Source organism: Dipodomys merriami, unplaced genomic scaffold (assembly GCF_024711535.1).
Source record: "Dipodomys merriami isolate MVZ:Mamm:240054 unplaced genomic scaffold, mDipMer1.0.p SCAF_116, whole genome shotgun sequence".
Taxonomy (NCBI): Eukaryota; Metazoa; Chordata; class Mammalia; order Rodentia; family Heteromyidae; genus Dipodomys; species Dipodomys merriami.
The window spans coordinates 1,229,744-1,246,132 of record NW_027202449.1 but is presented as its reverse complement, the minus strand read 5'-3'; the positions used below and the strand labels follow the sequence as shown (position 1 = coordinate 1,246,132).

At 65.8% G+C, this 16,389-nt stretch overlaps 2 protein-coding genes across 2 annotated transcripts; both read left to right on the top strand.

Moving 5' to 3' along the window:
- Window positions 1-3,321: 3,321 nt before the first annotated feature.
- LOC138822842 (forkhead box protein C2-like) lies at window positions 3,322-5,509 on the top strand. The gene has a single exon (XM_070015790.1). It carries the CDS (start codon window positions 3,322-3,324, stop codon window positions 4,771-4,773), a length of 1,452 nt encoding a protein of 483 aa, XP_069871891.1. The 3' UTR covers window positions 4,774-5,509.
- A 7,668-nt stretch (window positions 5,510-13,177) lies between these two features.
- On the top strand, window positions 13,178-14,125 carry LOC138822814 (forkhead box protein L1-like). The gene has a single exon (XM_070015739.1). The coding sequence runs from the start codon at window positions 13,178-13,180 to the stop codon at window positions 14,123-14,125; it is 948 nt and encodes a 315-aa protein (XP_069871840.1).
- The last annotated feature ends 2,264 nt before the right edge of the window (window positions 14,126-16,389 follow it).

Sequence of the window (16,389 nt, the reverse complement as noted above, 5' to 3'; positions counted from 1 at the left end):
CCCACGGCGGTCCCATCACAGGCCGCCAGCCCCCCAGCCCGGCCGGGAGGAGGCCCGCGCCCCAGGGCTGACCGCAGCCTCCCCGGTGGGAAGAGCCAGAGGCCGCGACCCCCGCCTGGGGACTGTGCCCGCCGCACCACCGAGGCTCTGATTGCCGCACCTTGGCCTCTATCTCACAGAGGCTGCAGGGGGAAGGGTTCCCAGAGCCCCGGCCCTGCCCGGGAGCGGGCACGGCGGGGGCCTTCTGTGCACGCGCTCCGGGGGAGAGCGCCCTGGGCCCGCCTTGCTCGGCACACTGCCGCTGGGCCTGTGTATGCTGGGGCCGCCTTGTTTGGCAGACACTTTCGGGGGGCCTCGCTGGGGCCATGCGGGGCGGAGGTCTGCAAAGAAGGGGGGCGGGCGGGGTCCCCACCCAGGCCGCAGCGTTTCGTTGCTGGGGCCGGGAGTGTTTGTCACAGCAGCATACACCCGCCTCGAGCGCGGCCTGCCACCTGCCCACCGGTCGGCAGTGACCCCTTGGTAGTGATGGGCAGTGGACGCAGGCTGCGCACCCAGCAGCGGTGCTCCCTGACCGTGTCCCGGCCAAGGAAGGCTATGTTAGACCCCGGCGGAGGACGGCCGGCCCAAACCGACTGGGCCAAGCCTAGGCGCCGTCTCCACGCAGGGCGCGCGCGCCTCGACCCACCGGCCCTGGCCTGCAAGAGCTCGGCTCCGGGGCGGGACTAGGGCGGCGGTCGAGCCATGCCTGGGGTTCGTCGGCCCCGAGGGGTCAGTTCGGAGTGACTTCGGAAAGCCAGGACTCTGCTCTCCCGCCCCCAGGCACCTGGCGAGGCAGGGCTGTGAGGAGGCCGGGCTGCTGGAGGCGAGTCCGGCCGGGCCGGGGAGGGCGGGCAGAGAACCCTCGCCTGTCCACTTGGCTTCTCTGCCTCAAGGCCGGCCCGGGCAGCATCTGAGGCCTGTCACCGAGGCAGCCGGGGGGGACACGGGTCTCCCCCTATACCCACCCCCAAAAAAACCCAGCCTCCTGATTCTATGTCCACTCGGCCCGAGGTCAGGAGTCGGTGTGATCAACAGCCCGGGGGGCGCGGATTCGGTGCCGAAGGCCTCGGCGAGGTCCCCGGGTCCGAGCCGTCTCCGTTCCGCGCGCGTCTTCACCGGCTGGGGCCAAGGGACCTTGGGGTGCGCTCGCCCCGGGTTGGGGATGCGTTCTCCCCGCCTGCAGTGCCGCGCGCGCCCGCCAGGGGTCAGCGCCTCCATTGCCACCAGCGCCCGCGGGGCTTTTCCCCGCCTCCCGCCTCGCTTTCGCGGGGCAGTTCCGCGGTCAACCTCACGATGGCGCCAGCAGCCGCAGAGTCGGCGCCGACCCCCAGATGATGGGAGGGCGCGGGGCCGGGGCCGGGACGGCGCGCGGGACGGGGCGGAGGGGAGGGGGGGCGAGGGACCCCGGACACCCCCAGGCCTTCTCCACCGCTCATTCTTACCCAGGCCCGGGTCTGCTTCCGGCTCATGACCAGGCCTGCAGGAGAACAGCAGCCTACGACCCCCCAAAAAAGATGGGGGCCCCGGGGAGCAGGAGAGTCCCGTCCCGGTGCGGGGAGGCCCGGGAGGGGAGCAGCCCCCGCGCCCCGCCGCTCCCGCGGGCCCCTCGCCCCGCCTGTGGGTGTATCTGGCCGCGAACCCAAGCTTTTGGGGTGCCACCTGTGTCGGGACCTGGCGGCCGGGGTTCCCTTTTCATACGACTTTGACTGCTTTGCCTTTTGCCCTGTGCGGTCACCGGGCGTTTATAACCTGTGCGCGCGCGCCCGCCCCGCGAAAGCAGCGGGAATGCTCCTCCCGCAAGCCTACCGGCCGGGATGGAGCTCCACGCGTTTCCCTTGCGGCGGGGTTCTGAGAGCTCGGGGTGTCGGTCGCCGGCGCGGGGAGCGAGGCGCCTGCTCCGCACCCCGGGAGTGCACCCACACTGGGGCGGTAAAGGACAGCCCCGTGGGGGGGCGACAAACCGCGAGCCAGGCGCCGGGCCCCAGATTAAAGACCCCCCCCGTCGGTAACCCGACCGCACACGCATGGCGCGGGGTACGGAAGGGACAGCGGCGTCCCGCGTCCCTTTACTCCGAATTTACCGAGAGCAAAATGGAGCGCGCCGTCTCCTCGGTTCTCCTGCGGAGAACGAGCGTTTGGGGCGCTCGGCGCCCGCCCGGGCCGCCGGGGTCGCGGGCCCCGGGATGGGACGCGAGTGTCGGCGCGGAGCCGTCCTCCCGCCGGCGCCCGGCGGGTCGTGGAGTGGGCAGAGCGAGTGCGGGGCGGCGACGCGAGGTGTGCAGGGGGAGAGCGGGCCGTCCTCGGGGCGGACGGACGAGGAGGGCGCGGCAGGTGGAGGGCGCCGGGCTCCGGCCCGCCTCGATGAAACCCCACGCAGCGAGCGCGAGGCCGTGCGCGGCCGGCCGGGGAAGCGCGGGGGAGCGGGGTGCGCGCTGGGCCCGGCCGGCCGCCCCGTGAGGGTCCCCGGGCGCGCGGGGACGGGTGCTCGCTAAGGCTTGTGCGCGGGCAGAGGCTTCCCTGCGCCCCGGGCCCGCGGGAGCCTCGGACGCGCGGGCGCGGGGACACCCGGCCGGCCGACGGGAACCCGCTCCGTCGCCCCTCCGCGGCGCAGCACGTCGCTGCGCTCTCCGGCGCGGCGTGGTGTCGACCTGACCTCCTCCTGTGCGGGGAAGCGTGCGGACAGGCGGGCCCCGGGCCGGGACGCGGGGACGCGGCCGCCCGCGGCCGGGGCAGGCTCCGTCTCCACGTCTCCCCCAGAGCGGGCCGCGGGCGGGCGGCGGCGGCGCGGCCGGGTCTTAGAGCCGCCGGGTTGCGGCGCTCCGCGCGCTGATTGGCGCCGGCGCCGCACCGCTGCGCGCGGATTGGCCCCGAGTTCCGGGGGGGCGTGGCCCGGGGAAAGTAAAAACTGGCCCTCGCCGGGACTCTGGAAACTTTTCCCGGTCCCTAAAAGGGCCTCGGCCTCGCGCGCGCTCCGGGCTCGGCGGTGCAGCCGCCGCGGCGCCCGGCTCCCTGCCCGCGGGGCGGCCGCGCTGCCGGGGCTCCCCCTCTCCCCAGCGCGGACCGCGGGGCCGGCCGGGCCCCCCCGCCGCCGTGGCCCGGGGCGCGACGTCCGCGATGCCGACCCGCCCCGTCCGCTGAAGGCCGGCGCTCGCTCCGGGCGCGGGCGGCGGGCGGCGGCGCCTCGCTCGCGGCGGGTCCCCGCCGCCTCCCGCAGCCCGCGGCTCCCCGCGCCGGCCCCCCGCGCCCCGCTCGCCGTCCGGGCCGGGCCCCCGCGGCCGCAGCATGCAGGCGCGCTACGCGGCGCCCGACCCCCCCGGCCTGGGCGCCGTGCCCTACCTGGGCGAGCAGAGCTACTACCGCGCGGCGGGCGGCTACGGCGGCGTGGCCGGGCCCGTGGGCGTCTACGCGGGGCACGCGGAGCCGTACGGCGCGGGCGCGGGGCGCGCATACGCGCCCTACCCGCACCCGCCCGCGGCGCCCAAGGACCTGGTGAAGCCGCCGTACAGCTACATCGCGCTCATCACCATGGCGATCCAGCACGCGCCCGAGAAGAAGATCACGCTGAGCGGCATCTACCAGTTCATCATGGAGCGCTTCCCCTTCTACCGCGAGAACCGGCAGGGCTGGCAGAACAGCATCCGCCACAACCTCTCGCTCAACGAGTGCTTCGTCAAGGTGCCGCGCGACGACAAGAAGCCGGGCAAGGGCAGCTACTGGACGCTGGACCCCGACTCCTACAACATGTTCGAGAACGGCAGCTTCCTGCGCCGCCGCCGGCGCTTCAAGAAGAAGGACGCGCCCCGGGGCCGCGGCGAGGAGCCGGCCGCGCGCGCCGCGCCCCGCGAGCCCGCGCCCGCGCCGGTCACGGTGAAGAGCGAGGCGGCCTCGCCCGCGCAGCCGCCCGCGCCGCAGCCGCCGCCCGTGGTCACGCCCAAGGCGGAGGCGCCGAGCCCCGAGCGCGCGCGCCGCGCCAGCCCCGCGGGCAGCGCCGCCTCGGGCAGCCCGGCCGCCGGCTCCCCCGACGGCCCGCTGCCCGAGCCGCAGGCCGCGGCGCCGCCCAACGGGCTGCCCGGCTTCAGCGTGGAGAGCATCATGACGCTGCGCGCGTCGCCGCCGGGCGCGGGGCCGCCGCTGGCGCTGCCCTACGCCGCCGCCGCCGCGCCGCCCGCCGCCTTCGGGCCTCCGTGCGCGCAGGGCCCCGACGCGCCCGGCGCCGGCGGCTACCAGTGCAGCGTGCGCGCCCTGAGCCTGTACTCGGCGCCCGTGTGCGCGGCCCCCGCGCTGGACGAGGCCCTGTCGGACCACGCGGGCGGCCCCGCGTCCCCGCCCGCCGCCGCCCTGCACCTCGCCGCCGCCGGCCAGGAGGCCTCGATGGCCGCCGCGGGCCACCACCGCCACCCGCACCACGGCCACCGCCACGCGCCCGCGCCGCCGCCGCCGCCGGCCCCGCCGCCGCCCCAGGCCGCCGCCGCCGCCGCTGCCTCCCCGGCCGCCGCCTGGTACCTGAACCACGGCGGCGGGGACCTGAGCCACCTCCCCGGCCACACGTTCGCGGCCCCGCAGCAGACGTTCCCCGGCGTCCGGGAGATGTTCAGCTCCCACCGGCTGGGCGTGGAGGGCTCGGGCCTCGGGGAGGCGCCGGCGGGCAGCGCCGCCTGCCAGCTGCCCTACAGGCCCGCGCCGCCCCTCTACCGCCACGCGGCCTCCTACTCGTACGACTGCACCAAGTACTGAGCGGCGGACGCGGGGCGCACGGACGCAGGACGCCAGCAGGTAACCCGCTGCCCCCGGGCCTGGGGGGCCCTGCCCGGCCGGCCGGCGCCCCGAGGTGAGGACCGAGTCCCCGCAGCGCTCCCCTCCCGGGGCCCCGCGCCCCGGGGTGGGAGGTTGAGCAGCGGGCCCCTGCGGACTCGCGTGGGCCTCCCACCGCCGCCTGCGTGGTGATGATTTTCTCTAACCGTGCTGTAAAAAAAAAAACCCACCAAAAACAAAGCGTGGATCTGTAAGCAGGCTGTTTTGTTGTTGTTGTTCAGAGCCATTAATATAATATTTAAAGTTGAGTTCACTGGATAACCTTTTTCATCTTGCCCGACCATTTTCACCAAATTAAAATTTCTAGAGACCTCTCCTCCTCCCCAGGAGGAACCAGGAGAGCCCTCGAGTCTTCTCCCAGTTGGAGGTCTTTGACAAAACAAGAAAAATAATTTATTTTTGTTGTTATTGGTGGATAAAGAAGTCAAGTATCTGATACTTTTTATTTACGAAGCGTGACAGTTTGTATAGTAGACGCCACCCCGAGTATGCCTTAAACACAAAACAAAAACTTAAAAAAAATTAACTTCATTCGTGTTTGTCTTTCGTGGTCTTCGTTGTTGTATTTACCTTAAAATAAATCCATGCTGGTTTTATGCCCAAGTTTGGACAGTGTGTTTGTGTTCTCACACTTTAAAAGCAAAACCTAAAAAGAAATATCCTCAGGGTGGCATACCCCCGTGTTTCGATTGTTTTTGGAGACACGGGTGGCTCGGGGTGGCATACCCCCGTGTTTGGATTGTTTTGGGGGACACGGGTGGCTCGGGGTGGCATACCCCGTGTTTGGATTGTTTTGGGGGACACGGGTGGCTCGGGGTGGCATACCCCCGTGTTTGGATTGTTTTGGGGGACACGGGTGGCTCGGGGTGGCATACCCCGTGTTTGGATTGTTTTGGGGGCACAGGTGGCTGTCCGTGCAGACATCCAGAGATGGGGAGATGGAGGTGGAGGCACTATCAATAACCTCTCACCCCGAGATCCGTGTTTTTCTTTTCTCAAGTGCAATCTGAGAAACTGCCCTGGTGGAGGGGTGGACAAAACTGTCCGAGGGACCCCGAGCGGCTCACTTGCTGTAATGAAAGCAATTGTTAAGTACAAAAAACAAGTCGATGGCCAAAACAAAGGGGTGATTCTCGTTCTCCTTGTCCAGAGCTCTGGCATAGGCAGAGAAGAAGGGGAAAGGGAAAGGGAACCCATGTGCCAACCTCTGGCCGGGCTGGGGTGAGTCCTGCTTTCCCTGGATTTCCTGAGCTGCAGACTTCCTAGCCCCTCCTCAAGGTTTCCAGAGCGTTCGAGATGGGCCAGGAGATGGAAAGGGGGCTGATGGACCCTCCCGAGTTGATGGCAGTCCCCCCCCCCATGAAAAGCAGATTTCCAAAGATCTATCTCTGGATTTGATTTCTAAAGCCTTTTCCTCTGACAGTGAATGTAGGTGAAACCCTATTACCCTTCAAAAACCACGGATAATCCATGACGCGGTTAGTGGTCTAACTCTTGTCAACTTTGCAGTTTGTTAAATCGTTGGGAGGTTGTTTTTCTCTCGGATTTCGGTATGTCTTTGTAAAATTACATTTGAGAGCAATACAGTCTGGTGAAGTGCAGCTGGGTGGCTGTGCTGTCTTCTCTGTTTTACCCGTGGAAATCTCCAGCTCCTGTGCTGGGGCCCCTCTGAGTCCCCTCTGGGGATCTGAGCTGAGTGTCACCAGCTTCTACCACAGCAGGTGAGCTGTGCTTTTGTAGAACCAGACGGTTTAGGCCGGGGATGGTGGCTTGGCGTTGGTGGTGGTGCTGGGCGCAGAGGAAGGAAAGGAGCCTGGGAGCCGTGGAGATTGCTAAGTGACATTTTATTTCCATGCTGTTTTGAAGTAGAGTCAGGGGGATCTGAAGCAAAGTGTGCAAAGCAGTTTCTTCGCAGCTATGTTCCTGGAGGAGGCTGCTGGCTCACACTTCAGCAAGCTCTGTGCTCCTTCCCAGAACTCGCAGGAGCCGGGCGGAGGGTTTGTGTGAGGCAGGCCAGGACTGTCGGTTTGGGGGAGCCGGGAACATGGAGAAAGAAGGTCCACGCAGCGTGGAGACGGGTGGCAGAGCTCCCAGCGGCCCCAGACCCAGGTTTTCATTTTGCAAAGCTCTCTTCAAGCCACGTGTCCCAGGAGAACTAGTTTTCTCCTTGTCCGGATGCTTCAAAAAGGTCTCGCAGAAAACTCCTTCTGCCCCTAAGATTCGGAAAACCCTCCCTGCCTGAGAGAAAGAGCGAGAGAGAGGAGGTATGGACAGACAACTGGCCTGCAGGTACAGTGCTGGGCCTCCTGGCTTTGGAGAAATCGTCCGTGTGACAGCTAATGAAGGTTCTCCCCAATTCTGCACAGGCCACGGCAACGCGTCCTTCCACAACACCCTGCCAGCGTTGGCAACTCGGGGTGCAATGGGGCCTTACCAGACCTGGGGGGGGCAGGAGAGCGGACAGCCCGACCCCTAGAACGTGCCAGGTGCAAGGGGATCTCCTTGAAAGGACTCTACAATCTTTGACCAAGGGGACCAGTGAGTTTCGGAAGCTGGTCCCCGGTGCTGCTGCGTGCCCGACTCGACTCAGAGCTGTCTCAGGGCCTAGGGATGGCCGCCTCTCCCCCAGCCACACGCTGAGAACACAGCCAAGATGCCGCCATAGACTGCCTGCCATGTGGGGCCAGCGGGCGGCTGGCGGTGTGCACAGACCTCTGCCCGGCCGGGGCTGCTCTGTGCCTTGTACAATCCCATACCCCCGCTGGTGGGCAAGGCTCTGGCATTCCAGGAAAAGGAGAAAGGAGGTCAGGGAGGGAAGAAGGGACGGAGTGTGTGCTCTGGGCTGCACACTCAGCACGTAAATATGGGTTGTACAAAGCCAGGTAAGAAATCTACGTGCCTTCTTCCTGACTCAACGAGGAGAAACGCTGGGCAGCTGCAAAGACATTTGAAATCAAATGTGAAAGCGGCCAGGGTTTGTGCCGCAGCACCTCTGCCCAGTCCCAGCCGCTTTTGGTGGGTGCACTGTGGTTAGGAATCAGAGAATTTTTATTCCTTTGGTGCCAAAACTGGGGCTCAAACTCAGAGCCTGGATGCTGGCCCTTCCTCTCCCCCTCTCCCTCCCCCCTCTTTCTCTTTGCTCAAGGCGGGTGCTCTACCACTTGAGAAACAGCTCCACTCCCACTTTATTTTGCTGGTTCATTGAAGATAAGAGTCTCATGGACGTTTGTGCCTGAGCTGGCTCTAAACTGCAATCCTCAGATCTCAGTCTTGGATTATCGGTGTGAGCCTCTAGTTGCCGGCCTCAGTGTAATTTCGATAGGGCTGTTGGGCAGTGAGGAGCCACGTTTGCAGCCTGGAAGGTTGTGGCTAGATTAGCCTCTACAATGGCAGCCTTTTGTTTGGCTCTTGAGTGACACCCCAAGCCCAGAACTTTCAGGAAGAGAGCCGCCCGTGACAGGCAGGCCAGGGAGGCCATCTTGGATTGCCAGGTGCTCCCCACCCCCACCCCGGCCTCTGCTCAGGGACATGTCCTCGCAGAGGCAGATTCTGCAGTGGCTTGTGTCCTGAAAATTGCTCAAACGTTGGGGTAAAAATTCAGAGAGCAGATTTTAGCTTGAACAAGCCTCTTCCCTTCTCTGGCCACTAAATAAATAAAAAAAAATCTGTGAAGTGACCAGGTGTGGCCAGAGATGCTCGTTGTTCTAGACCTTACAACTGAGGCTCCTGCATTCCCTCCCCTACCCCCCAAAAAAACTCCAAATCAGAAGTCAGACAGATGGAGTCCCTCAGGATCCCCCCCTCACCCCACTGTCGGGTCTCTGGAGTCTGTGCCAGCACCGGAGAGGCTGATGAGTGCCACGGGAAAGCAGAAAGAAGTTTCCAGCTCACCCCTGAAGAGGAGTCTCCTCACCCCATGTCCACACTAGTGGGTGGTGGTGGCTGGCAGCTTCCTGTTACCCCTGTGACTGTGGGGGGAGGGGGGAGAGATCTTTACTGAGGCTTGAATTCAAGACCTGGGTGCTGAGCTTTTTTTTTTTGCTCAAGACTAGCACTCTACCCTTGAGTTACTGGGCTTTTTGCTGGTTTATTGGAGATAAGCATCTCATGGGCTTTCTTGCCCGAACTGGCTTTGAACTATGATCCTCAGATTATAGTCTCCTGAATAGCTAGGATTACAGGCATGGGCTACCTACCAGTGCTAGGCTGAAAAGATGTATCTTAATGCCTGGGCAGAGACAAGTCTTGGAGAGGTACTGGGGTCTCTGGGCCTGCAATGGACTCTTCCGACTGACTGCAGCCCTGGGGTTGGGTAGGTGAGGGTTGGAGGTTCTATGCCACAGGCAGCTCCACCGGGGATGGGGTGGTCCGGGGTCTGGTTCCTGGGTTCCTGGGGGGGGGGCAGACAGGGTCGGAGCCGCTTTGGGCCGGCCCTCCTCCCCGATGCTGTCTCCCACCACATATTTGAAATGCTTTCCCAAACTTTGCGAAGCAGATTCCCTGCCCGCCTCTTTCTCCCGTGGCCTCCGCTCAGTCAAGACGTTTGAAATGTTTGCTTTTTTTGACATAGGCATGTAAGAAGGGGGCTTGTGGAGGCTGGCAGCCATCGTCCCCCACCAGGGCCTGCCCCCAGTCTGGGAAGGCTCCGCCTCCGCCTCTAAATCCTGCCAACAGTTCCTGCTCAACAGGAAAGAGATCAGAGTTTGGTTCTCTGAGAGTGTGCCTCTTCAGGTGCTGTCAGGCTAGGGTGACTGTGTGCTGGGGCTGGAGCTTGTATGCACCACACAACAGCATCCCTGTAAGGATGGCTGAGAGACCCTTCTGACCTCACAGCGGTAGCCCTGGGCCTGGCCTTCCTTGCAGGCCTTTGCCCCAGGCATCTTCAGCTGAGGCTCTCTCTGAAACGGGGTCCCTAGTCCCCACTGGAGGGGTCAAGGACCAGTGGCCGGTACCTGCGGCTTCTCCCCGTTACTTGAAGCTTTCTGGGCCAGATTATCAGCTGATAAAAAGATCATGTAAGAGGGTCACGGGAGCCCCACCAGCGCAGCGCCCGCCCCGGGCGAAGGACAGGCTGCCAGCGCTCAGGGGTCCCCAGAGAAGGGGAGCAGGAAGGTTCCCTGGTCTCAATGGACTCCTTGTGCCGTCGGCTTGGGCAGGGCAGAGGGTGTGCCCTAACTACCTCTTTTGGAGCCTTTCCGTCATTTCGGGGAACAAGGTGAGCTATAAATAAGTGTGCCCTTTGGAAAGCCTGCCCGGGCCCGGCTCTCCGGACCTTCGGGCTGACCCCACCCGGAGAAACCACAGAGGACCCTGTCCCCAGCTCGGGGGCCTTCCGCTCTTCCCACAGGGAAGAGAGGGGTTCTTCTGGGTTTGGAGGGGCCCTGAGGGTGGTGCACAGCCCGATCTTCACTGGCTCCTTCGGTGTGATCTCTTCCCTTCCCTTCTCGGCTCCGCGCTCTCTCGTCCCCGCAGACCCTGGCCACGCCAGGCCCGGCCCCAGGGCCTCCAACCCGCGCTTGGGGAGTGCTGGGCGCGCACTCAGCGCTGTCCTCTGTGCGATGGGTGAACCCCGGCGCCCCCGCGGGGGGGGGCACGGCGGCGGTGTCCCGTCCATCCCTCTTCTGTGGGGAAAACCGCAGTCCAGTCCGCCCGAGAGCCAGACCGGCCGAAACCGCTCAGAGTCGCCGGGGTGAAGTCCCGAGCCGCGGCGCGCGGCGCGCTCCACACTCCCGCCTCCGCCCCGTGTTGTCGGGCTGCGGGGGGGACAGGGTGCGGGGAGGACGGAGCTGAGCTGCGGGGAGGACACGGGGTGCGGGGAGGACGGAGCTGCGGGGAGGACACGGGGTGCGGGAAGGACGGAGTTGCGGGGAGGAGGGGGGCTACGGGGAGGACGGGGTGCGGGGAGGAGGGGTTGAGGGGAGGACACGGGGTGCGGGAAGACGGGGTGCGGGAGGACGGAGCTGCGGGGAGGACAGCGCCGGCCGTCCCCCCCTTGTCGGACTCGGTGTGGCCGCACCTGTCCTCGGGGTCCCTAACGCCGCCCCGGGCTTTCCCAGGCCGGGACGGGGCGGGGGCCTGCTCCCCCAGGAGCTTCTACTCAGGCAGATTCGGGGGCACGCAGCGCTCCCCGCCCTCCGACCCCGGCACGGGCTGCGCACGACCCTCCTCTTGGCGAAGACCCGCGGCTCTGGGCGCCCCGGGGGCCGGGGAGGACCCAGTGTCCCGGCCGCCCCGCCCCGCGCCCCGCCCGCCCCCGCGCCCCGCCCGCCTCCTCCGCCGCCGCGCGGCTTCCGCACGAGGGCGCCGCGGCTTTGGGCCTCGGGCCGCGCACTCCCCGGAAATGCGGCGACTCCTCCTCCCGGGGTGGGGCGGGAGCCCGCGCCCCCCTGCCGGGGTCCCGCGCCCCGGGTCCTGCCGCGCCCCGGCGGCTCCGCCCACCCTCGCGGCCCGGCCCGAGCGGTGTCCGTGCCGCGGGTCCCAGCCGGGCTCCCGCGGGGAGCCGGGGACGGACTGGCCGGGCTCGGGTCCGGGCGCGCGCAGGGCCGGCGCGCGGACCCCGGTGGCCTTCTCGGTGGAGGAAGCGCGCTGCGGTCGGGGGCGCGGCGGGGAGGGGCGCGGCGGCCGGGCGGAGGTGCGGGGCGCGGGGCGGACACGGAGGCGAACGTCCAGCCCCGGGACCTGGGCGCAGGAGTAGCCCGGGGCCGGGCCCCAACCCACCCCCACCCCCATCCCCGGGGCCGGCGGCCGGAACCGGTTTGTAGGCCGGTGGTGACTTCCTCCGTTGGCATTCCGACCTTTCACCGTCCGTTTGTTCCGCAGGTCTCCGGACCGCCCCGCGCCCCACGCCCGCGCCCCGCGCCCCCAGGTCTGGACTGGGTGCTGCCCCGCCTTCCCTGGGCGCCGACATCCGGGTCCCCGCTCGGTTCCCCGGGGTCTCCCTGGGGCAGCAGCAGGGCCCCCCTCCCCACTGCGGCCTGGCCTCAGCCGTCCACTCCACGCGCGGCCCTCGCCGACCGCAGATGCCGCGCAGGGCGCTGGTCACCTGCGTGCCCGCTGTGGGGGGGCGCCCACGGAACCCGCGTCCCTGCCGATGTCCACTCGAGGCTTGGTGTGGTCCCGGTGTCCCCCCTGTGTCCCCCCCGACGGCGCGGGCGGGCGCACGGCCTCCCCGCGGTCAGCACGGCCAGCTGCGCGCACTTGGGAGGTTGCCCTCCCTCCTCCTCCCCCCTGCTGTAAACAGGAAAGCCGGGAACTTAACGCAGACCAGCGCACGAATGCGCCCGCAGCCCGCGCCCCTTCCCCTCCGCCGCCCGGCCAAGCCCCGGGCTCCGTCCCCCACCATCGTTTTCAAGCCTTCAGTGGAGACCCTGGCCGGACTCCCCACCTCCCCGCAGAGGCCAGCCTGCCCTGGGACGGGGAAGGGGAGTGTCCCGGGGTCGACGGCCGGCCGGGGAGAGCGGGGCTCCGCTTGCTTCCGGTGACTCAGCATCTTCCTGGAGGCCGGACCCCTTCCCAGCAAGACTCCCCTCCCCAGTACTGCACGGGACAGCCACCAACTCCATCTCCACCGTCTCCTCCACATATCTCCACATCACATCTTCACCATCTCCACATCTCCACCATCTCCACATCACATCTCCACCATCTCCCCATCACATCTCCACCATCTCCCCATCACATCTCCACCATCTCCCCATCACATCTCCACCATCTCCCCATCCCCTTTCGGCCCCCAAAGAAGAAAAGACCCTTCTGTGGGCGGCGGAGGGCCGGACCGGACCGCGCCCCTCCGCCGGCCCCCACCGCGGCCCTCCTCCCGGGGGAGGGGGCAGGCCCGCGAGCGTCCACATCCTGCCTCGCGGGCCGCGGCTCCCAGCGCCGAGGGGTGGACGTGATATTTCAAACATCAGATCCGTGCGTTTATATATTGGGTGCCCGGAAATTTTTCCAAATAAACACAGCTTGATTCGACTTGGGTGGGCGGACTTATCAACAGACTAATGCTATAAACAAATGAGGGAATAGCCCCGAAACCGATTGGTGGGCATCGGCGAGCCACGTGGAGGGGAAGCGCGAGGAGTCCTCGGCGCGGGCCCGAGTGGCTGTGGGTGGGCCGCGAGCGGCGGCTGTTTATCGGAGACGGTTTACTTTCCGGCGCGAGGTCAACATATAACAGCAAACGCGCGGCCCTCCTTGCCCGGCTCCGGAGCCATGCGGCGCGCGGGCCGCGGCGCGCGGCGGCGGGCTCCCGGCGAGGGCGCGTGCGGCGCGGCCCGCAGCCCCTGAGCCCCGCGGCGGGCCGCGCGCGCGGGGCGCCCCGCTCGCCATGAGCCACCCGTTCGGGCCCCGGCCGGCCGCGCTGGCCGCCGCGCCCCTGCTCTACCTGTACGGCCCCGAGCGGGCCGCGCTGCCCCTGGCCTTCGCCCGCGCCGAGCCCCCGCAGAAGCCGCCCTACAGCTACATCGCGCTCATCGCCATGGCCATCCAGCACGCGCCCGGGCAGAGGGTCACGCTGAGCGGCATCTACCGCTTCATCATGGAGCGCTTCCCCTTCTACCGCGACAACCGGCAGGGCTGGCAGAACAGCATCCGCCACAACCTCTCGCTCAACGACTGCTTCGTCAAGGTGCCGCGCGAGAAGGGCCGGCCGGGCAAGGGCAGCTACTGGACGCTGGACCCGCGCTGCGCCGACATGTTCGAGAACGGCAACTACCGGCGCCGCAAGCGGAGGCCCAGGCCGGGCCGCGCCGAGCCGCAGCCGGAGCCGGGGAGCGCGCGGGGCGCTGGGGCACCGCCCGAGCCCGAGCCGGCCGCCGCCGCGCGGCTCCCCGGGCCCGCGCGCCCCCGGACCCGCCCGGAAGGCCCCCGGAGCCCGACGCCCCTCCTCGGGTCGGACCCGGAGCCCGGCGCGGGGGCTGCGGCTGGGGAGGTCCGCGCGCCGGCGCGTCCAGTGTCCCCTCTGCGCCCCGACGCCCGCAGCTCCCCCAAGAGCTGCGACAAGTCCACGAGCTTCAGCATCGACAGCATCCTGTCCGGGAGGCAGGGCCAGAAGCCGGCCGGCCGGGGTGAGGCCTTGGGGGACGCCAAGCCCGGGTCTGGAGCGCCCCCGGGGGTCACCTCCCTTCTGGCTGCCGGCCACGGGCTCTGGCCACCGTTCAACGCCTCCCTGATGCTCGACCCGCACGTCCAGGGTGGCTTCTACCAGCTGGGGATCCCTTTCCTCTCCTACTTCCCGCTGCCAATCCCTGACGCCACCCTGCTGCCCTTCCAGTGAAGCCCCGGGGGCCACCGGGCTCCTTCCTGCCCAGGCCCCGGGGGCCACCGGCTGGACGCCAGCGAAGGACGCAGCCTTCCTCTCGTGGTCTCTGCTGGGCAGCTGTCAAGCTCAGGTGGGCTCCGGCCTCCTCCCCAAGCCCACCTCCAGGAAGCAGGGTCATGGCCACACACTCTCCGCAGGCCCCAGCAGGACCCCCGGACCTCAGGCCACCCCGAGGTGTGGCTGCCACCACCCACAACAGGTCACATCGGGACCCTGTGGACCGGATGTGGCCGCCATCGTTTCCACCTGGAGCTGCGGTCTGTGGACGCCCTGTGGGTCAGGCTTGACTTAGGGCCTGGACAGTAGGTGGACACCACAGGATCTGTCCCAGAAGTCTGGCCTTGGGGCCAGGGTGGGGGGTGGTACCCGGTGACCCCAGCATAGGTAGGGCCTGGTTAAGGTGGAAGCTTGGGAACCACCGAGAGTAGTAAGCTGTTGTTTAAAATGGGCAGAGATGCCCCTAGATTTCCGTGGAGACGTACAAGGCCCTTACGCTGTTCTTTGCCCTGACCCTGGCTCTCGGGCTGGCCGCTTAGCAGCTTCCAGTAAGGAGTATCTATATCGCACGGCATTTTGTCACATTATGGTAGCGCTTTAATCCCTGTACTCAAAGCATCTGTGACTCAGATGGAGTCCAGCCTTTTCTTCTGAAGGGGATCCCCAGATTTCAGAGGCAGAGGGAAGGGTGAGCAGGAGGAGGGGGTGCATCTCAGACAATGTCTGACCTTTGGAGGTCCAGGCTTGGTTTGTACTACATTCTCTCACATGGTGTGGTGAGGTTGGTGGAAACAAACTTGAAGCAGGTAGACATGGGGTAAAGCTAGGCAGAGCAAGCAAGCTCGATGGCGTTGGCAGTAGGTGCCTGTCACTGCTGGGTGGAGTTCTCGCAGACATCCCCGGATCAGACCTCCATCCGCAGTCTGTACCCACGCTTCGCCTTCCCAGCTCTGCCAGGCCGACATGAAATAACCCCTTAAGGAGGTGTCTGGAGCTTGGTGCTGTGACTCATGCCTGTAATCTACTCTGGAGGCTGAGATCTGAGGATCGTGGTTTGAAGCCAGCCTAGGAAGCCAAGTTTATGAGACTCATCTCCAATTAACCAGCAAAAAGCCAGAAATGGATCTGTGGCTCAAGTGGTAAAGTACTTGCTATGAGCAAGAAAAACTGCCCAGGGACAGCAGACATCTAGGCCTTGAGTTCAAAGCCGAGGACCAGCATGCACACACACAGTATCTGGAAGTCCAGTGTGTGGCAGCAAGCAAGAAGGATCAGGTTGGGGCTGGGAATGGGAAGGTAGCTCAGTGGTAGAGCGCTTGCCTTGCATGCATGAGGCCCGGGGTTCAATTCCTCAACACCACATAAGCAGAAAAAGCCAGAAGTGGTGCTGTGGCTCAAGTGGTAGAGCACTGGCCTTGAGCTGAAGAGCTCAGGGATAGCACCCAGGCCTAGAGTTCAAGCCCCATGACGGACCAAAAAAGAAGAAAGGAAAGAAAGAAAGAAAGAAAGAAAGAAAGGTCAGGCTAAGGAAACAGATTGTTACAGCTCGCCTGGCACCCAGCTTTGAGGCAAGCCCTCCCAGGCTGAATTTGGGAGCTCTAGTTCTGAATCTTGATTGTCTGAACCTTTGATTTGATCTGGTGTAGGAAAGGCACAAATTGTCATGACTTCTTGTGGATAGGCTGAGGAGGGGCTTCAAAATAATGTTAAAAAATGGTCCTCAGGACTTGCAGAGAATGGTTGTGAACTGGGGAGAGGGCCGGTGGGTGCTGGGCCCGCGTGCAAGGAGGGCCCCCAGCTGCAGGCCTGGTCACAACACCAGCATGCAGCACTGGCCTTCTGGAAATGCGCCCTTACCGCCACACTGAACTGTGTGCTCCTGGCGCGTTGTGGGTTCCGGGATGGGTTCTGTCCCGGCCGGGGAGAGGCCGGGAGAGCTGTAGAATGTCGGAGAAGCCCCCCCCACACACACACACAACATGGTGAGTCCTGGGCTCCTTGTGGCTAACTTAAAATGTAGCAGAAGGGCTGTCAAGGGATACTTTGTTATCCCAAACTCTCAGCCTCCTGCATATGAGTTGTTTTTTCATTAACCTCTCCATGACTGGTTCAGTGGATTACCAAGGGCATAAACAAACAGTGTCTCGGCAGAGGAGCTCTGCCTGGCCCGGGAATCAGGGAATGTCAGAGAATGGGGCCTGCTTCAGGGGAGACCCTGGGGA